At 41.6% G+C, this 22,187-nt stretch overlaps 1 protein-coding gene across 3 annotated transcripts in view; it reads left to right on the top strand.

The window, feature by feature from the left end:
• The first annotated feature begins 11,209 nt into the window (after window positions 1–11,209).
• PDCD1LG2 (programmed cell death 1 ligand 2) overlaps window positions 11,210–22,187 on the top strand; it is a 129,100-nt gene continuing 118,122 nt past the window's right edge. Inside the window, exon 1 of one of the 3 annotated variants that reach the window (XM_025279087.3) lies at window positions 11,210–11,685. Coding sequence is in view for 2 of the 3 variants with exons in the window: in XM_006080601.4 (XP_006080663.2) it covers window positions 11,664–11,685 (22 nt within the window). In the remaining variant the exon portion in view is untranslated. The remainder of the gene's footprint in view (window positions 11,686–22,187) is intronic. The other 2 variants (XM_006080601.4, XM_006080602.4) reach the window with 2 other exon arrangements.

Here is a 22,187-nt window from a genome sequence, read left to right as displayed (position 1 = left end):
TGAAAATCTGGGCTGCTATTCCCATAATGGAAGTATAGTACTCCCCCTCTTAGACCATACCTCTCAGCCAACTCACTCTCCTTCCTTCCCATCCACTGCTCAATGGCTTGCTGACTCTGTCTGCTCTTTGGTCACTTCTCCCAGCATCTCTGTCTCTTCATTCTCAGTATCATATCATGGCTCTGGCCTCTGACTGGGTGTCTAAGCATCTTAGGTACCTCATTTGACCCAACTCTTGTCCTGTTTTCTTGAGCAGTGAAGTCATAATTTCATGACCTTGTAAATACAGTACATGGAGTAAAACATTTCCTAAACCTGATGTCTTAATAACATTTTTAGAAAATGAACAATTCATGGAGACAAATGTGTATGTATGGAATATATATATATATGTTTAGATGGAAATGGATACAAAGATGTATAAATATATACATCTGTAAATTTGTGTGCCTGAATGAGAAATGAATAGTGTGTATGTCTGTTAGGTACAAAGCAGCTGTAGCCTATGAGGAAGGGACAAAAGGAACAAGGAAGGAAAAGTAAAGAAACTAAAGTTGACAAAGAGAAAAAGCAAAGATATCCACTTATCTCTGGCTTTTAATGCAAAACATGTAGCTGTCAGATAATATCACACATCCTCCAGCTAGAATCCCCAGGGTTCTGCCCTTAAAGATGGCGTTTTCTTTCCCAATCCCCGACCTGGAGGGCCTCCATTCAATCTTCTTTTATTTATTTACTTTTGATAAATCTTAAGAGGTTTCACTTTGACCAACAGGCTCAAGAATTCCCATTAGCTTCTCTAAGGTTACCCGTGGTATGTATGTACATATGTATGTATGTGTATGTATATATTTCTGATTATTTCTGGAGTGTCTGGTTGAAGATGGAATCAGAGACACCTATTCTTACCACAGTAAAGAAAAATGATAGTAAATAAAGGAACCCCAGAATTAGACATGAGGGTTAAACCTCAATTCTCCCATTTACCTGCTATGTGACCTTCAGCAAATTGTCTGCCTTCTCTGGGCCTCAGTTTCCCTATTTATATAATGGGATCCATGAGAGTACCTACCTCCTAGGTTTGCTGTGAGAGTTAAATGGGTTACTATACATAAAGTTATTGGAACTGTCCTGGCAATGTTTAGGCCTCTATGAATGTTAGCCTGTTACTGCATTCCACTTCGGTAAGAATTACTAAAAGTAGTAGCAGACTGCACATTCCCCTAACTCCTTCTGATCAGTCCTCACCCACACCAAACCTGTGAGTCAGAATGTCCACCAAAGACACTGTCTGAGTGGTCAGGGAGGCTGGAATGAAATGTGTGCAATGGCAGACCTCTGGTTACAGTGGTGGGCCAAGCATTTTCCTCACCTCCCTCCACTTGTGAAAGTCTGATCCAGCCAAATCCCTTGATGCATTTCAGTCTGTATTCATTTCCTTTCCCTCTTCTCTTCATCTTTCATTACTCCCTGGTCAGTAGAAGGGGCTGAATCTCAAGGCTACCACTCCCATTCCACATTCCAGCTTCATTTGCTAAGGAAAATGCTCAGGATCACTGGGCAAGCAATGAGGAGAATTTGGGGCTAAGAAGAATCTTTCCCAAGCCTGATGGGTACAAAATACCCTTGGACATTATACCGTTAGAAGGTTCCTTAAAAGTTAAGTGACATTTTTCAGCTAGTTAAACTTCCCTAATGGGTTTCCTAGAAAAGCCAGATATTCAGAGAAATTATAGGGTACTGTTGCTCTAAAAAAGAGGTCAGTAAATTCTCCACAGAGTTCCTTCACAAGTTTGAAAAATTACCTGCTCACATAGGAACATGTTGGGAACCTGACAGCAGGGACTGCCTCCCCATTTTTACCCTCCCACAAACTGACCACTGGCCTAGTTGTCCTCCCACAACTAGTCACTGCAGAAGCCACATTCACGTAAACTTCTGTCAAGCCAGCTGACCGGCCAGTCTGTTTCCTTGCAATATGAGTTACTTTACTGGGACATGTGTCTTTAGGTTAATACCCTTTTGATCCAGAGATTCCACTTACAGCAAGTTGTCCCAAGAAATAATCAGAGAAGTGCCCTTGGCTGACTGTGTGGGTTCAGTCAGTGGTGCCAACTGTTTTGTAACATCAGCATTGGAAATAACCTAACTGACCAGAACTAGAGGATGGCATAAATTAATTATGTCACAGTCATACAATGAAATACTTAATCAGTCTTTACAAATAAGTTTGGGATCTATAATTATTGACATGGAAAGACACCCACAATATCTTTGATGAGTAACAATAGCCATTCACTGAATAGCATCCTCAGATAATGCTACTTATTAAAGTTGTATTCATATAGATGTGTCCAGAGAGCTATAGAGAATTATGTTCACCAAAACATAAAAGCAGTTATCTCTGGAATTAGGTAATGGGTAATCTTTACTTTTTTTCATTAAAAATATTTTACAATGATACAGTATATCATTTTACAATCTAAAAAAAAAGCTACATTTTAGTTCTGAGGGGGGAAAATGAGCTAGGTTTTAGGTTTTCAGAGTGAGATCTTGTGTTGGTCACACCAATCAGGTAATAACATAATAATAATAATTATCATTTATTGAGCACTTACTATGCACCAGAGACCCTGTTCTAAGCACTTTCCATGTCTCAAATCACTTAATCTATATGACAATGTAATGAGGCAAGCCTTTTATTACCAGTATTTAATAAATAATAAAACAGAATCCAAGAGAGAAAGTTATTTGTTTAAGGTCTCAGGGCCAGGACATGGTGAAACAAAGATTTGGACAGAGATCTCTGGTCATGAGCCCTGTGCTCCTCTGAGTATGGTTCATCTGCTCCTTCTCGGCAAGGAGGAGTGGGGGTGCCGGGTCTGAGGAGCGGGCCAGTGACAGGAGCATGACTCTGTCCTCTTTCCCTGCTGTTCCCTAAGGCTCCTCAGCCTCCCACTGTCCATTTGTTTGCTTAACCCCTCTAAGCTTCAGCTTCCTTTTTTGTAGAACAAGGAAGCCTTCTTAAGCCATCCAACCTAGAATTAATTAGTTCCTTCTCTATACTGTACACCGGCCTGGTAGCTCCTTCTGTTGTGGCACTTATATTGCTCCCCTACTGTCACCACCAACATCCCATTTCAGGCTGAGAGGCAGGCCCCAGCGTTCCCCAGTGGACAAGCTGTCACAGAGGCTGGAAGACAGCTGCACACTCTCTGTGCCTACATCTACCACCCTCTATGAGAATCCTGTTCATTTGTCTTTCTCCCCATTGGACATGAACCCTTTGAGGCAGAAACAATGTCTTAGATACTTCTGCATCCTTCATGCCTGGAACGTAACATTGTTCAATTATTAAACATTCTTTGTGGACTAATATCTGAAAATCACAGCCATGTGGCCTTAAGATTCCAGAGTAATAGGGAAAGCAGTACTTGCATATTAATTTATTTTTTGTTTTCTGCTTTCTACCTCATCTGACACCAAGTTCAGAGTAAGAATGGTCATTAAATAAAGTCACTATTTTTAAATATTTATTTATTTTTAATTGGTTGATGATTGCTTTACAATATTGGTTTGATTTCTGCCATACATCAACATGAACTAGCCATAGGTGTACATATGTCCCCTCCCTCGTGAACCTCCCTCCCACCTCCCACCCTTTCCCACCCCTCTAGGTTGTGACAGAGCCCAGTTTGAGTTCCCTGGGTCATAGAGCAAATTTCCATTGGCTATCTGTTTCACGTATGGTAGTGTATATGCTTCCATGCTACTCTCTCCATTCATCTCACCCTCTCCTTCCTCTCCCTTGTCTGGTCCATAAGTCTGTTCTCTATGTCTGTGTCTCCATTGCTGCCCTGCAAATAGGTTCATCAGTACCATCTTTCTAGATTTCATATATATGTGTTAATATACATTATTTGTTTTTCTCTTTCTGACTTACTTCACTCTATATAATACGCTCTAGGTTCATCCACATCTTAAGAACTGATTCAAAAAAAAAAAAAAAAAAAGAACTGATTCAAATGCATTCCTTTTTATGGTTGAGTAGTATTCAGGTATATATCCCACAGCTTCTTTATCCATTCGTCTGTCGATGGACATCTACGTTGCTTCCATAGAGAAGTCACTAATTTTTAACATGCCATTTAAGCAAAAGGGACCAGAAGGCTCTATTTTACATTGATCATCTAATGTAAGATTCTAGTCATTCTATGTAAATTATAAAATATCATGAACAGAACTCCTTCTCTTGTTTCAGGCATTCTACCTTCAGTGCTCAGTTAACTCACACAGCTGGTGAGGAGTGGAGCCTGATCCAGCTTTCAGTCTCTGTGTGCCTGCTCTCCACTTTCTACATAGCACCACCCCTCTAACCAGTTACTGTGGTTTCTAAAAGCAACCCTGCCACTAACTCTGGCATCTTAGGAGAGATCAACTCATATCTGAGTGCTTACGCTTTTCTCCCAACTGGTAAACTCAGGCTCATGATATCACCTTTTTTTAGCCAAAAAAAAAAAAAAAAAAAATCGAAGAGGCATGGACAGATATATTTAAACAGCCACTGTTAATCTCTGGGTACTCGCCTACTTTTTCTCCCTTTCACTTACTTTTCTTCACAAGGACTGCTGTGAACATCATCACCTAGGAATTCCCTTATGCTGAGTCACCAATTAGGGCAGACTGGTTAATTCAGAACCACCTGAAAGAAGTTTTGAAAAATACATATTTTTGGATCGCACCTCTGGAGATTTTGAATCAAGAGGTCTGGAGTAATGCCCCGGCATCTGTATGCTTTTTGAAGTTCCCCAGGGGATTCTGCTGTGCAGCCAGATCTGGGAATCACTGATCTGACCCCAAAACATGAGTCAGCTGTCTCGTCCTGCCCTTGACTGCATTTGAAGCAATGAATCATCATTTCACTTTTTTTCTTCCCCAAACTGAATTGAAACCAAAGAGCCAAACCTCAGATTTCCTTTACCTGAACTGTAAGTTCAAATGTCCCCTTCACTTGGTCCGAGCACTGCATCTGCTTCCCCAGGTGAGGCTTCAGGTGATAGACTCCCTCCACTGTTTAGTCCTGGGAAGATATTGTAGTCTTGATCAGCCCTGGTTAGGAAGTCCCTGGGTGAAATGGCTGTGTGATATTTGATTTATAATGAGACATATCTATTTGGTCTTTTGTCTCCATTTCTGGCACAGAGTTCCTAAAAAGTTTGGAACTCTGGGGATCCTTCAGTCCTGAGTTGGCTGGGACCACACCAGGTTCATCTTAGATCAAGCCTAGATGTATAGGTTCAACATTCTTGCCTCCCTCCGACCTCCCAGCCATGAGCCAGGACAAGGGAAAGGGAGACTTTAGAACACATGTAGATTATTTGGTTCTGTAGGTTTACCTTGTTCTTCTCCTCCCAACCACCCTAAAAATGAGGTCGGGCATAGTTAGTTTGCAGCAATAGGTAAATCTCAGGCATTTTTGCTCTTTTGTATTATTAGAACTGTCTGATGTAATAGAGACCCACTTGAGCAAAAATCATAATTCCACACAGGTATCTGGTCAAATCAGAAGCTGGGACCACAACCCAGACTGTAGAAAGGTCTGGAACAAGTACCAAAATTCTGGTCAGGGGCCCTCTGTTTCTCATCTACTAACTAAAGAGTTTCTCTCTGAAGAGTTTATCTGGGCTACATGTTCGAAGATGCTAGTAAAGGGTTTTTTAGAAAGTGTTGCCAATAGAATCCCATCAAACCTCCTAGCCTGTTGGGTAGAGCATGACCCTTTGTCTCATTTATTTTCATTTCTCTTGGGTATGTATACCTAGGAGTAGAATGCTGAGTCATACCGTAAATCTATGTTTAACTTTGAGGGGAACTGCTAGAATCCAGTCCCACTTGAAATTCCAATCATATATCCTTTTCACATATCCCCCCTTCTCCCAGAACAGGCTAAAGTATGGCTCTGTTATCTTGAAGTCGGGGAGGGAAATATTTCCAGGCTTCAGTCTGGCCTGATAAAGGCCCAGAACTCCTGTGCCCCTGATTTCCCTCCCTCTGTGTCACCTGAAGCCGCAGTTACTCTGGGGGTGTTCAGAGGCCACTGAAGGCTCTGGGGCCTGGCATTAGGGGTGACCCCATTTTCTTCATCCTTGAAAACAACTCTACATTTTTTCAGACCCTAGAGGTAAAGAACCCTCCTGCCAGTGCAGGAGACGTAAAAGACGTGAGTCCAATCCCTGAGTGCAGAAGATCCCCTGACAAAAGAAATGGCAACCCACTCCAGTATTCATGCCTGGAGAATCCCATGGACAGAGGAGCCGGGCAGGCTACAGTCCATGGGGTCACAGAGAGTCAGACACAACTGAATGACTTAGCACACACACAAGGTATGGGATACTCCAGTGAACCCCCACCCCCACTTCAGGAATTTCAGGCAAGAAGCAGGTATTAATATCTACATAAAGGCACTCTCAAGCATCAAGGATGTATGTCTAGCACCCCCTTTTCTCCTAAGAACCAGAGAAGAAGAAGACAGTAAACATTCCCTCCAGGCCCTCCACAACCTCCTCGTTGTCTCTTGAATCCCTCTCATTTAGTTTTTCTTGTTAAAGGCCAGTGAAGCAGTTCAATTTCTCCCATAGTTCCCTCTTCTGCACCCTCATTTCCTGCCCCCACCCTTGCACTTGGGAGATTTCTCTAGGGAATTTGACCTTAATGAAACCTGACTTTTGTGACTTCTGTAACTTTTTTTCTCTATGAGGAGCCATCTCCCCAGTTATTTCTTCCCCTTTCGGTGACATGGGGATTGCTAGAGCAGGAAAAGTACTTAATCAAACTATTAAACTTACAATAAACCTCCCATTTAGATGAGTTTCTTTCAGAAAGTGAAGGAAACCTGGGCCCCGTTCCTTCTAAATACAACCATCTCAGTTGCTCTGGCCAGAATATTCATCCACACTTTCCCTTCCCTCACTTTGAGCAACGGTTTTCCTTCACAGGTAGAGATCACATGGGATTCCAAGCTACGTGTGTGACTTCTAATATGATGGCAAGTGACCAACCTCCAGCCCCTGGGTTGACTGCAACTGAAGAAGTCTAGTTTTCAGGGTGGCCCACATGTGGATTTTCACTCCCCCGCACATCTGACTCCCTCTGCCTATGATTTTTTCCTCACCTCTGAATCCCCTATCCCCCTTTTTTGAGAGAGGAGGTTAGCCATCATTCCTTTTTGTCACATTCCAGATAAACTCATATCAAGACGTTGGCCCCTGACTTTAGGAAGGTTGCTAAGGCTGGTTCTAGCTAAATTGCTGGCTTCTTGCAGTTCTGAGACGCTCTTTCTGGGCTCTTTCTCTTTGTCCAAGTCCCCAAAACCCAGGGAACGTTTCTTTCTCACACTTAGACTTGTGTTCTTTTTTAATTTTTTCTTCCCAATAAGGCCTAGTAAAGTGGGAAATACTGGACTCATTTTTTGGACCTGAAATAGCTAACATTGACTTAGCACCTGCTAGTGACAAGCACTGTTCTAAGTGTATTATGTGAGCTTTTTTTTTTCTTTTACTTCCAGTTTTATTGAGACATAATTAACATACCACACTGTGTAAGTCTAATGTGTGCAGCATCATGACTTGACATATATGCATCATGAAATGATGCCCACAACAAGTTAGTGAATATTTATCATCTCATATAAATACAAAATTTTAAAAATTAGAAAAGAAATTTTCTCTTTCTTAGGATTTACTCTCTTAACGACTTTCATATATAACATACAGCAGTGCTCGTTATGTGAATCCTTTGTACATTACATCCCTAGTACTTATTTACCTTATAATACTGAAAGCTTGTACAGTTTGACCACCTTCATCAAATTCCCCCTCCATCTGCCCTTGCCTCTGGTATACACAAATCTCATCTTTTCCTGTAAGTTTGTTTGCTTGCTTTTGAAGGATAATTTACCTATAACACTATGTTAGTTCCTGGTACACAACATAATGACTAATTTTTTTTTAACATTTTATTTCTTGTGATTTCATATGGTACAAAAGTATTATATGTTTGAAACTGTCACTCAAATAGGAGGTTCTTTCAGTTCTCTTGGCCAACCTTCTTTCAGAGGCAAATACATTTTTAAAAAATAATATTATGTAGAACATATATAGAAAATTTTCTCTTATAAAAACAAAAGTATTTGGACATTTTAAATTTAGTACAGCTTAGCATCCCAGTTTCTGTTGATAGATTTAGTTAATTGTTAGGAGGTTTATATATAGGAAAAACTCTGTAAATGGTAGATATATTTTAACCCTTGATTAAGGGTGACATGTCTGACTTAAATTTGTTCTTATTTTTTAAATTTTATTCTGTTTTTTTGGTTGCACTGGGTCTTTGTGGCCACACCCGGGCTTTCTCTAGTCGCAGCGAGGGGGGTCTATTCTTCATTGCAGTGCGCGGGCTTTTCATTACAGTGGTTTCTCTTATTACACAGCACAGGCTGTGGGCACATGGGCTCCAGTAGTTGTGGCTTAGGGTCTCTAGAGCACAGGCTCAGAATTTGTGGCACGTGGGCTTAGTAGTTCTGAGCATGTAGAATCTTCGTAGACCAGGGATTGAACCGTGACCCCTGCATTGGCAGGCAGATTCTTATCTGCTACACCACCAAGGAAGTCCTATGTTATTGTATTTTTTAAGAAGAAACTCCATTTGTAAATTCAAATTTGGTTTTCCCTTTATAATTTTCTGCTCAGTATTTTGAACACTTTGATTTTCTTCTTTTTGTAAAGGCTTTGAGTTTCTCTCTTTTCTCCTCTCAAATTCTTGCTTCTTAGCAGAGACATTACTTTGCCAACAAAGGTCCGTCTAGTCAAGGCTATGGTTTTTCCAGTGGTCATGTATGGATGTGAGAGTTGGACTGTGAAGAAAGCTGAGTGCCAAAGAATTGATGCTTTTGAACTGTGGTGTTGGAGAAGACTCTTGAGAGTCCCTTGGACTGCAAGGAGATCCAACCAGTCCATTCTGAAGGAGATCAGCCCTGGGATTTCTTTGGAAGGACTGATGCTGAAGCTGAAACTCCAGTACTTTGGCCACCTAATGAGAAGAGTTGACTCATTGGAAAAGACTCTGATGCTGGGAGGGATTGGGGGCAGGAGAAGAAGGGGATGACAGAGGATGAGATGGCTGGATGGCATCACCGACTCGATGGATGTGAGTCTGAGTGAACTCCGGGAGTTGGTGATGGACAGGGAGGCCTGGCGTGCTGGGATTCACGAGGTGGCAAAGAGTCGGACAAGACTGAGCAACTGAACTGAACTGAGCAAACTTAGCTCTTCATGTGTTTTTTGATTTGATAGTTTTCCTTTTGTTTTTATTTGGCATAGTAATAGAGTATTTTCTAGCTGAGATTGCTCAGTGTTCAAACATTCTTCAGACAACACCTGGTTAATGCTACATTGCTTTTCTGACAAAGGCAGGTCAACTTGTTCTAACAAAGATTAGTCAGCTTTTCTTTCTTTTTTAAATTAATTAATTAATTAATTTGGCTTCATTGAGTTTTAGTTGTGGCACTCAAGATCTTTCACTGGGCTCCAAAGCACGGGCTCAGTAATTGCAGAGTGAGGGCTTATTTGCCCTACAGCATGAAAGATCTTAGTTCCCTAACCAGGGATCAAACCTGCATTCCTTACATTGCAAGGCAAATTCTTAACCACTGGACCACCAGGGAGGTCCCCAGTCAGCTCTTCTAAGTTGCTTCCAGAGTCTTTGCTCTTTAGCTGAATAGAAATGTTTCTGATGATCAGGGTATCACTCTGTGAACTGAGATTCCTTTGAGGTTTGAAACTTCCTTTCCTTTCATAGCAATATCTTATCATCTTGCTGAATGTTTAGTTTTTAAATGCAAAGCCTTGTCCCTCAAGAACACTCCGCATGAAGACTTTGAGATGGTTAGATCACCACGTTCTTTGTTTCACATTTTTGAATCCTACTTGTGAAGCACCTTCACCACGTGCCCCAAAGTTCCCTGTCTGCCACTTTCCTGGCAGCCCCACCAATGCCATGGGGCCCAGGTGAGGTAGAGGAAGGGAAACAGTAGAGAGTATATATCTCCCTCCTGAAGAAAGGCAGGAACTCTGGGGGGTGGTATGTGGACCCCACAGATGCTAAACTTTTTAGAGTCTTGCAGGGGACATTCGTCCATTCTCCGAAGGGAGGTCAAGTAACAGCAGGCAACTCTCATTGAAAGCATATGCCTAGAGCTATGGGTGGAGAAGCAGTTCCCCACACAGCCCAACTCTCGGGGTCTAGGCAGCCACTCCTATTTGCAGCTACTACGAGTTTCATCCCTTCTTCTTTAAGAGATGAAATACAAAGAATGAGAAGGAGGAAAGGAAAAGGCTGCTGTTTCAGAAGAAAAACAGTTAGGCAGGGAGATTTAGAGGTAAGACATGTTAAGAGGATTAGAACACATCAGAGAAATATGACTAAGAAAACCTACCCTGTCTCTTCTGGCCTCAGTCCTATGAACTAAGCGAATTGGGGTCATAGGAATGGAGTTGGTCTTCCAGGACTGCATGCAAGTTGTCCTTTCCTTGCCACCAGGTTTGAGTCTCCCTATTGAAAAGCCTCATGGTGTAGTGGGGCCTTGGAGGCTTGAGTTCAAATACAGCCATGCAACTGAGGAAAGGTTGCTTGATGTCAACTGTTTCCTCCTATGTATCATGGGTCTAACAGTATCTAGACCACAAGTTGCTCCAATAATGAAATGAAGCTCTAGTGGGTTGAATAGTGTTCCCCCAAAATTCCATGCCCACTGGAGCCTCTGAATGTGACCTTATTTGAAACTAGGGTGTTAGCAAATGTAATTAGTTAAGATGAGGTCATACTGGAGTAGGGTGGGCACTAACACAATGGCTGGTGTTCTTATAAGAAGAGGAGAGGACACAAAGAATATGAGCAAGGAATAAGGTCATAAATAAGGTGAAGATGAAGGCAGAGATTGGGATGACCAGCTGCAGCCAAGGAATGCCAAGGTTTGACAGGAGTCCCCAGAAGGTAGGAAGAGGCAAAGAAGCATTCTTCCCTGGAGGCTTCAGCAGGAGTATGGCCATGTGACACCTTGACCTCTGACTTCTAGCCTCAGAAATTGTGAGAGAAATGTAGATGTACTGTCTGTGGTTTTAAGCCACTCAGGTTGTAGTGATTTGTTACAGCAGCCTAAGAAAACAGATAATATCTATGCAAACTTCTTGGTGCGTAGCTAGAATGTGCAACGCTGAAAGTGAAATAAAAACTTCCCAGTGGGCTGGGCTGTAATCAGTTCCTTAGAGTCAGTTTTGGTTTGAATTGTCCTCATGTTAAGAGAAAGCCTGAGCTGGATGGGGATGATATCTTTTCTCCTCTTGCTTAATGTACCTTATCTCCATATTTTTCTGTCAGCCGTCATCGTATGTCCCTCTGCCAGCTAGAAAGAACCCAGTGGTCTCGGCAGCAACCTAGGTTTTATTTTCATTTTGGCTGTTTGTTTTGTTGGCTTCTGTGAGGACTGACAAAGAGCTACTGTTTGTTGTTTTATTTTCTTTTGAGTCTTTGCCTGAGGAGCCTCACCAAGGCCTGATGGGAGCATCAAGTGGGCTGTGATTGTCTCGTTTTGTGAGTTGGTGTTGCGGACCATGATGAGGCTGCCACAGTTGGGTAAGTGCAGGCACATTTTCTTTCCACACCATTAGAGATGTGAGAAACTGCCTCAGAAATTGTGTTCAGGGGCATAAACAAGCTAATTTCCACCTGTCCTCAAAACAGTAGGATTTCTCTTGTTGGTCCTATGCTTATTATTCTTGCTGAGCAGTTTTAAGAGGTGAGGTTTTTTTTGTTTTTTGTTTTTTTTTTTTCTGCACAAAATAAATGTGAATGGAAAAATTTGAAATATTCCTGAAATTGTCACTCCACTTAGAATTTTGGAAAGTTAATGGAACTTAAAAATTTGGTTTTTTACATCCAACATCTGTTTGTGATTAACCCTTTGGCAGGCAGTCAACATTCCACAGTAGCCTGTGTTTACAAGATATATTCTAAAAATCAATTTAAAACAAAAAAACAAACCAGGACTTCCCTGGTGATCCACTGGTTAAGACTCCTAGCTTCCAATGCAGGGGTTGCAGGTTTGATTCCTGGTCAGGGAAGTAAGAGCCAACATGCCGAGGGACACGGCAAAAAAACCAACCATGCACATTAACTTATAGACAACCATTATTTAACAAAAGTGTGACTTGGGCCTACTAAAGGGCTTCTATTCTACATAAAATGATAAAAGAAAGTTTAGCAAAATGAAGGAAAACCACTACTGGTCACTACCCATGTGTACGTAATAGAATAGAGACAATAAGGAACTCATGTGAGAAATGGTTGAAGTGAGGAGGTGAAACTTGAATGAAATTACCTACAGATAAGGGCTTCCCTGGTGGCTCAGAGGGTAAAGCGTCTGCCTGCAATGCAGGAGACCAGGGTTTGATCCCTGGGTTGGGAAGATCCCCTGGAAAAGGAAATGGCAACCCACTCCAGTATTCTTGCCTGGAGAATCCCATGGACAGAGGAGCCTGATGGGCTACAGTCCACGGGGTCGCAAAGAGTCGGACAAGACTGAGCGGCTTCACTTTCACTTTCACTTTAAGGTCTTCTAATCCTGAAATTCTGTGGTCCTGTGGAAGGAAATGAATGACATACATTGATAAAATGCACAGTAAGAATATTCACTGTGAGCAGTAATCAGATAGTTGTGCATGTGTGGTAGGTTGTTTCAGTCATGTCCAACTCTTTGTAACCGCAGGGACTGTGGCCTGCCAGGCTTCCTTATGCATGGGATTCTCCAGGCAAGAACACTGGAATAGGTTGCAATGCCCTCCTGCAGGGGAACTTCCGAACCAGGGATCAAACCTACGGCTCTTACGTCTGCCGGATTGGCAGGCAGGTTCTTTACCACTAACACCACCTGGGAAGCCCTCAGACAGTTGCAGCAGGAGTTAAATGCCAGTTGACCTGGATGTTCTTTAAGCTCCCTTTGAAGTCTAAGAGTTTATGAATAGATGAACTGTCTCTGTTGCCACTCAACTAGTCTATTTGCCTTCATTACCTGAACTCTCAGTATCAACATATCTTCCTTGCTTTCTGTTCAAGGTGTCTTTTCAGATTTCTTCTGTCTGTGAACCTTTCCATTAAACTTCAGCTCCTTGTAGGGTAAGACACACCATTTAGGTCCTCTGAATCCCGAGTGCCTATCATAGTGTATATGCATATGTATATGCATAGGTTCTCACTGAGTGCTTGTTCAGTTGTTGAATTAGTTGATTTGATGAAATGGCAGGTAAATCATCAGATGTGGGATGTGTGCATAAAATATAGCAGGCAATGGGACTGATGGAAGTGAAGCAGATTCCTCAGGGACAGTATTAGAAGTTACACTTCAGATTGACTTGCTTTAAGATGCATTGGACAGCGATCCTTAGGTTGTTGTGTGTCCTTTTTATTCCACATGGCAACATCCAAATATGCCACCAGCATTAACCGTGTCATACTTGGGTTACCCTGTAATGAGTCAACTGCATCCTGGCCTCCTCATATCCCATCCTGGGTCTTCTGCAGTGGGGCTTCCTCAGGTTGTGTTCCCCTAATTTTTAAATCAACTTGCAGAATTCTAGGATAGATGGAGGAATCTGAAAGTTTATCCAGCCCCAGTCACCTCAGTGCTCTCCAGCCTTTTCCAATACCCCTGGGACTGATTCCCAGTTCTTACTCTCCTGATCTTTCTATTATCAGCCCCTTCTGCTTCTTGGGATTTTCCTCCCATGGCTCTGAGATATTGTGATAATGAAGCTTCTCACTCTTAGATCATTTCTTCTCTGCCTTCTTCTCTGGTCTCTTACTCCTACTCTCCAAATTTTGGAGCATTCCTCAGAGTTCAGACTTTTTCTTTCTAATCTCTTTTTTTTATACTCTCCCTCTCAGAGAGTTAATTTATTCCTTAATATCATCTTACATTTTTATCAGAATTAACTTTTTATCTCTAGTCTCAAATAGTGTCCCAAACTTTAGACCTACAGTTTTCTTGACTGCCTTGCGTTACTTCTTGACTCAAACTCAACCCATCATCTTCCCTTTAAAAATCAGTTCTTGGTCTTATAGTTGTTCCCCACCCCCAAAAACATCAATATTGTCTTGACAGTCTGGCCTCAAAAATCACAATCAACTTGTTGCTTCTCTTTCTTTCCCATGTGGCTGATCACTTGTCAATTGTTTTGTCAATTTTCCCATTAGTTGTCTTATAATAAATTTCTCCTTCCTTTCCCTTTCTTCCTTTTTTTTTTTTTTTTGACCCTAAATCTGGGGCTTTACCAAACTTCTGGATGAATACTGTGAACCCCCTAATCAAGTAGCTGGCCTCTAATTCCACTTTCCCACCATTATATACTAAAGGGGGGGGGGGGAATTTAGATTTAATCTTTCCAAACTTCTTTGTTATTGTCACTCAGTGTTTGAGTGACTGTCACTGTCTTTCTTGGCAGCTCTACCTGGTATTAAGCTCTTAACATTCTCAAATTGTATTTCCAGCCAGGTTATGCTCTTCATTGTCTTCCTCAACATGCCCTACATGTTTGTTCCTAGGCCATCTGCAGTGCCCTTAAGAGTTGTTCCAGCTCTCCAATTCCTATCAGTGCTTCAAAGACTCACTTCAAATCCCATCACTACCAGTCAGCTTCCAGGGTTTTTTCATCTTCATGCAAAATATTCTATGCCACTTTTTATTTTTAATGTGTACAAATTTTAACCTTCTGACTGTGTTATAATGTCTTTAAATGTAGAGATGCTTTCTTAGGTGAATCCTTCTATTGATTCTCACAGTCTAATATAAAAACTTGAAAAAAATGGGAGCTTACTATTTATTGATTAAAAAGTTGAGATTCAATTTGAATTTAAGTTAAATTTGAACTGCTAAGTTAAATTCATTAGAATTGTGTCTTAAGTCTACAGATAGTCTACCTGGGGTCTCAGATCAAAAGTTCAACTTTATGTCTATGTACACATTCATATGATGAAAGTGAAAGAGGAAAGTGAAAAAGTTGGCTTAAAGCTCAACATTCAGAAAACTAAGATCATGGCATCTGGTCCCATCTCTTCATGGGAAATAGATGGGGAAAGAGTGGAAACAGTGTCAGACTTTATTTTGGGGGGCTCCAAAATCACTGCAGATCATGATTGCAACCATGAAATGAAAAGACGCTTACTCCTTGGAAGGAAAGTTATGACCAACCTAGATAGCATATTCAAAAGCAGAGACATTATTTTGTCAACAAAAGTTCGTCTAGTCAAGGCTATGGTTTTTCCAATAGTCATGTATGGATGTGAGAGTTGGACTGTGAAGAAAGCTGAGTGCCAAAGAATTGATGCTTTTGAACTGTGGTGTTGGAGAAGACTCTTGAGAGGCCCTTGGACTGCAAGGAGATCCAACCAGTCTATTCTAAAGGAGATCAGCCCTGGGTGTTCTTTAGAAAGAATGATGCTGAAGCTGAAACTCCAGTACTTTGGCCACCTCATGTAAAGAGTTGACTCATTGGAAAAGACTCTGATGCTGGGAGGGATTGGGGGCAGGAGGAGAAGGGGATGACAGAGGATGAGATGGCTGGATGGCATCACCGACTCGATGGACATGAGTTTGAGTGAACTCCAGGAGTTGGTGATGGACAGGGAGGCCTGGCGTGCTGCAATTCATGGAGTTGCAAAGAGTCAGACACAACTGAGTGACTGAACTGAACTGAACATATTCATATGGGCTTCCCATGTGACTCAGTGGTAAAGAATCTACCTGCCAGTGTAAGAGCCGCAGGAGACGTGAGTTAGATCCCTTAGTTGGGAAGAGCCCCTGGAGGAGGAAATGGCAACTCACTCCAATATTCTTGCTGGGATAATCTCATAGACAAAGGAACATGATGGACTACAGTCCACAGGGTTGGAAAGACTCAGACACGACTGAACCCTCACACACGTTCATATAAATACACGTTTATAAGTTAAAATGTATTATTTATCTCTATGATATCATCTTAACTCTCTTTCTTAAATGGCTTTTAGAGGAAAGGAGTGAAAGACTTCAGCTGGAATAAGGCCAGTCTTACTTATTGTAACTTTATCTTGGACACTAGTGATCAAATGTTACTGATATGCCAATGGTACTTTTGGTAGTTAGAAATGGAATCGCACATTAATACCTAAAAATATTATTTTCATGGTTCATCAAAAATCTTGGTATGTCGCACACTTGAGGATTACCTAACGTGGTGAAACAAAATAGTTGAGATTGGTTGTTAGCTGCATAGATGGCACATAGAAGGGACTGTGGAAATCACCTAGTTCACCCTGCTTTTGTAGAAAGTGGAGAATAAGTTCCTAAGGCAGCAGAGACAGAGCAAAGACCAGATCTCCTGTCTCCTAAACCTTCCACCATGCCACCAATAGCAGCAGCTTCTCTAGTGGCCTGGGTGACAACAGAAAGAGGACAGCAATTTGAGCAGGACCTTTCACAAATCTAAAAATGGTAGTTTTCACTTCTTCTCACTCTCAAGCTTGATCACCTCCTGACCAAGAGGGCCCTTCTTGACTCCTCCTGGAGCCACGAGAAAATTTCTCAAAGCTTATCCTATGCCATTTTGTTCCATTTTAGGTCATTATTTCAGGCCCTGCCCGACTGAGTATGAAAGAGTTCATACTTCCCTCAACTACTTGCCTTGCCCTCAACTACTACGACATGCTCATAGGCAGAATTATCAAGAACTACTCAGAACTTCATTAAGAATTATCCAGAAATTAAGAAATTCAGCTAAACTGATTACTTGATTAAAAACTATTTTTTCCACTCACATTCCAAAGTATTTATTAGAGGCTACCCTGCCTGATACAAGGATAGCTGTAATCTTCCTCTGCTTGATGGAAAGACTAGCAAAACCAAATGCGTCCATAAGGAACATATAATTAAGATGAAAATGAACAATTGACCAGGCATAGGCCAGGCATAGGAAAATATTTATATCCAAAACAAAGGTGAGTTTTAAAAGAGAAAGCTAGAGAAGGCTGTGGTTGTTTGAACATGTTCATTGCATTGTGGAGAAGAGTCATCACAATGCTCATTTGGCTGAAGAAGTACCTCACCCATGGGCGCTCTGTAAATGATGCATCAAGTTAATTGATTTAGGCAATGCACCCTGTAAGTTCTTCAGGTAAATTCTTCCAGGCCTTGCCTGACTGAGTATGAAAGAATTCATACTTCCCTAACATTAAATGCTTTAAGAATCCACTTTTTTTCAGAAAATGTGGTTCTCCTAAGGAGCCCAGGAGGCAGAAGTCTTATCCAGATTGCCATGTTTTGAGGGAGGTTGGTGAGGGGCTTGAGATACCTGTGGAAACGTTCTTCTGGGAGATAATCTTGTCGATAATCTTACTGTTAAAAAGGGATCACTTTCTACCTCTTGTGGAAACTTTTGTTTCAGCATGTACCCTGTGCTTAAAGAATTCCAGGAATGAGGCCTCCCCATGCATGAGTGGCCCATTCTATTGTGATTGGCTCTATTTGATAAAAAGTTTTTGTGTGCACCCAGAATAAACAGCCACTATATCGTTTCTGTTTCTCTGATAGAATTGTGTCAATTGGGAGTCTGTACTAAGATTCCTGAGTATGATGCTAAATTGTCGTGCATATAAACACTCGTTCACTTGTCTGTTTAGCACACAGTTATAAGGACCAAATCAAGAGCAGTCCACCTTTTGCATCCAAAGGGCTCTACAACCCTATGTATATGGCCAGCTATACTATGCCACTTTACATAATGGACTTGAGTATCCCTGGATTTTGGTATCTGCAGACAATTCTGGAACCAATACCCTGCAAGATACCAGGGGAGCTCCTGTTCTAGCCTGGAAGACATCACCTTGTAAACAGTGGGAGCTGTTGAAGTCTTTTAAGCAGGAGTGACATGGTTTAGGTTTATTATTCAGTTTTCAAGAGATTGTTCTGCCTGCTAGGTAAAGGGTTGGTTCATCCAATAAATATTAACTGAGTGCCTCCTTATTGCCAGACTGTGCTTAGGGCTGAAGTCATAGTAGTAAGCAAACAGACAAAGATCCCTGCCCTTTGAGTGATTATATTATAATGGAAGACAGCAGGTAATATTAATAATACAATAAAACAGGTACATTATATGGTAAATTCAATGGTAACAAAAGTTTTGGGAAAGAGAGACAGACAAGGAGAATTGGAAATGCTGGGGACGGGGGAGGTGGTGCTGTTGCAATTTTATATAAAGCAGTCTCCCTAGAAAGAGCAAAGAAAACATCCAAGGGTGGGGATAGGCACACTGCAGCAAGATCCACTCTTAAAGGGGTGGATGTGAGGAAGGCATTGCACAGGCTGGAAGTGGGCTCAGGGCCATTTGGGCAGGGAAGTCTAGCATCCAAAAGACACAGATTGTAATGGGTCGTGGGGTAAGGTCGGGGGCTCCAGATAATAACTCTCAGCCCAGCAAACACCCCACACTGCAGAAGGAGCATGGCCACAATAGAGTTTTCTAAAGTATGGCAGGAGGGGCTTAACACAGAGGCCTCTCTTATATGGGTTATTGGAAGGACTTATGATTTTATTCTCAGTGAAATATTGAGCCACCAAAATGTTTTGAGCAGACATGATTCAACTCATATTTTTAAAGACTTGCTCTGGTTCCTGTGTTGAGAATCACCTGTAGGAAGCCAAAGTTAGAATCACCATGAGAGACAGTGATGGCTGAGATTAATATATTAATAGAGGCAGTGAGATGTGGTCAGATTCTGGATATATTTTAAATAACGGCTTATAGCATTTGTTCATGAATCAGATGTAGGTGAGAAAACATAGGAATCAAGGATGACTCCAAGATTTGTGACCACTAGAGAAGGATGGAACAGAAGGAAGCAAGACTAGAAGGTAAAAATGGCATGAGGAGGCTATGCTGTGGTGTAAGGAGAAATGATGTGAAGCTGAATTAAGGTGATAGTAGGGCTGTGGGAAGAAGAGGCATCATCCAGGAAGTATCCAGGAAGTAGAATTAATAGGACTGAGGGATGGACTGAATGTGTAAGATGAGAGATGAGTAGGTTTAAGATGACCCCCCAGGGTTCTGGCTTGAAGTATGGGTTATTATTATTGACTCTTTATGGAAATGGGGATACAGAAGTTTTTATAAACTATCACTTTCAAGAGGTCTTGAAAGTGAAAGTGTTAGTCACTCAGTCATGTCCGATTCTTTGTGATCCCATGGACTATAGCCTGCCAGGTTCCTCTGTCCAAGGAATTCTCCAGGCAAGAATAATGAAGTGGGTAGTCATTCCCTTCTCCAGAGGATCTTCCCAACCCAGGGATTGATCCTGCGTCTCCTGCATTGCAGGCAGATTCTTTACCATCTGAGCCACCAGGAAAGAGGCTAATAATTTGTAGACTCAGAATTTGAACTCAGGATGTTCCTGACATTAGAACCTGAACTCTTAATCACTGCATGGGGCACATTATCCTTAGATGAAAGACTTCTGGTTGGAAAGTACCTTTAGGACAGTGACTGTCTCTCAGTTGGCTCAAGGAGGCAGTGTGCAAGGAAAGTCCCCTTGGATGGGGAGGGAAGAAGGGGAAGTTAGAACCAGTATTGGGTGAATCCGGAGTCCTTTCTGTTGCCAGAACTATATGCTACACGCTATCCTTTTGTACTCTAGAAACAAAAATGCTCAGAAAGTGCTAGGCTACAGATACAGCTTAAAATGATATCTTTTCTGGATGTATTTGCATTTTCAATAAGGAAGAGAGTTTTCAAGTCCAGCAAAGGCGTGTCTTGAGCATTTCTTGCTGGAAAGCACTAGATTTTGTTCCCAGTTGTTCAGTTCAGTCGCTCAGTCATGTCCAACTCTTTGTGACCCCATGGACTGCACCATGCCAGGCCTCCCTGTCCATCCCCAACTCCCGGAGTTTACTCAAACTCATGTCCATTGAGTTGGTGATGCCATCCAATCATCTCATCCTCTGTCATCCCCTTCTCCTCCAGCCTTCAATCTTTCCCAGTATCAGGGTCTTTTCCAATGAGTCAGTTCTTCACATCAGGGGGTCAAAGTATTGGAGCTTCAGCATCAGTCCTTCCAATGAATATTCAGGACTGATTTCCTTTAGGATGGACTGGTTGGATCTTCTTGCTGTCCAAGGGACTCTCAAGAGTCTTCTCCAATACCACAATTCAAAAGCATCAATTCTTCAGCACTCAGCTTTCTTTATAGTATGACTATATGGGTATGGTATGACTATCATACCCAGTTGTTACCTGCTGTAATATCTCCCTCCCTAAATTAAAAACAAGAATACAGACCCCTGTGGACCTTGCATTCCCTTCTAGCTACTGCCTCACATCTCTTTCCCTTTTTATAGCACTGTTCTCTAAAAAGTTGCCCGTATTCTGTTGCCTCCACTTCCTTACTTCCTATTTTTATCTGTATGAAGTCTACTGATACTGTGCCTACCCAGGTCATCCGTGACCTTTATACTGCTAAATCCAGTGCTCAGGAGCATTTGGCTCAACTGATAACTCCCTCCTTCTATGTTTTAAACTCTAGGTTTTATTATTATTTTTTTTGTTCATTATTTTATCTGTTATTTTATTATTATTTACTAGTGGTGAAGCCAACAGATCAGGTGACTGTAATTGAAAAAATAGTTTGTTATAGTCACAGATCCCAAGAGAAAAGGGGCATGCCACACCACAGAGGGCCATACAGACAAATACCAGTGTTGCACAGGAGGTAGAAGGAGAGGGGGAAAAGTGGGCAGGAGCCCTCACTGTGGTTTCCATAGGAAGGAATTGGGCTAGTTTGAATAATCTGTTATTTGGCCCTAGGGTGATCAGAGCCGATACATATAAAGTGGCCCAGAGTGTGAAAGCCCCAAAAGGAGGTGATTAGAGGTAGGGCTCTGGATAGGTTGATTTGCATATGAAATAGGTAAGTTGTTTACTGTCTCTAGGAATTGGCTAATCCTGAGGAGGCAGTCCTTCTAGAGTCAACAAGACTCCAGATGTGAAAGCATCAGAATATAGAAAATAAGAGATGCTTAATTTGCCTTTATACCCATTCTCCCAGTTCGCTTTGTTAGTATTCCCCCCAAAGACCCATAAATGTTGGAATGCCCCATATCTCAGTCCTTTGACAGTGTCCCTTCTCTATCTCTCTTTAGGAGACACCATGCAGCACTATGGCTTTAAGTAACACTTAGGCATTAATGACTCCCAAATGTGTATCTCTGCCCTAAACTTTGGACCACCAGTTGTCCACCTGCCTACTAAACATCTTTACTTGGAGTCTAATAGTCATTTCAAACCAAAGATAGTCCAAATACAGTTCTTGATTTCTGCTCTCAAATCTGCTTCTTTCTTAGTTTTCTTTTTAATAGGTATCTCCATTCCTAGTGACTCAAGCCCCAAACCTAGAAATTTTCCTAGATTTATTTACTTTTGTTAAACTATATTTCCAACCTGTCAGCAATTCCCATCAAATCTTCTCTAAAAATATAGAATACTTAAATGAATGGAAAAACATGCTGCATTCATGGATTAGAAAACTTAATGTTATAAAGATGGCTGTATTCCCCAATAGACCTACAGATTTAGTGCAATCCCTGTCAAAATTCCACCTGCTTTCTTGTGTGGAAATGGAGTAGTTTTTCCTAAAATTCACATGGAAATGCAAGAGAGCAAGAACAGCCACACATCAAATAATAATAAAAGTAAAGTCTTAAAAAAAGAAAATCAAGTTTGAAGATTCACATTTCCCGATTTCAAAACTTATTGTAAAGCTACCACATAATCAGCAATCTGTGGTACAAACATAAAACAGTCTAATGGACTCTGTTGGAGAGGGAGAGGGTGGGAAGATTTGGGAGAATGGCATTGAAACATGTGTAATATCATGTATGAAACGAGTTGCCGGTCCAGGTTCAATGCACGATACTGGATACTTGGGGCTGGTGCACTGGGGCGACCCAGAGGGATGGTGTGGGGAGGGAGGAGGGAGGAGGGTTCAGGATGGGGAGCACATGTATAGCTGTGGTGGATTCGTTTTGATGTTTGGCAAAACTAATACAGTGTTTCAGG

Source organism: Bubalus bubalis, chromosome 3 (assembly GCF_019923935.1).
Source record: "Bubalus bubalis isolate 160015118507 breed Murrah chromosome 3, NDDB_SH_1, whole genome shotgun sequence".
Taxonomy (NCBI): domain Eukaryota; kingdom Metazoa; phylum Chordata; class Mammalia; order Artiodactyla; family Bovidae; genus Bubalus; species Bubalus bubalis.
Note: the sequence above shows the minus strand (reverse complement) of the source record. Positions and strands in the feature narration are given on the sequence as shown.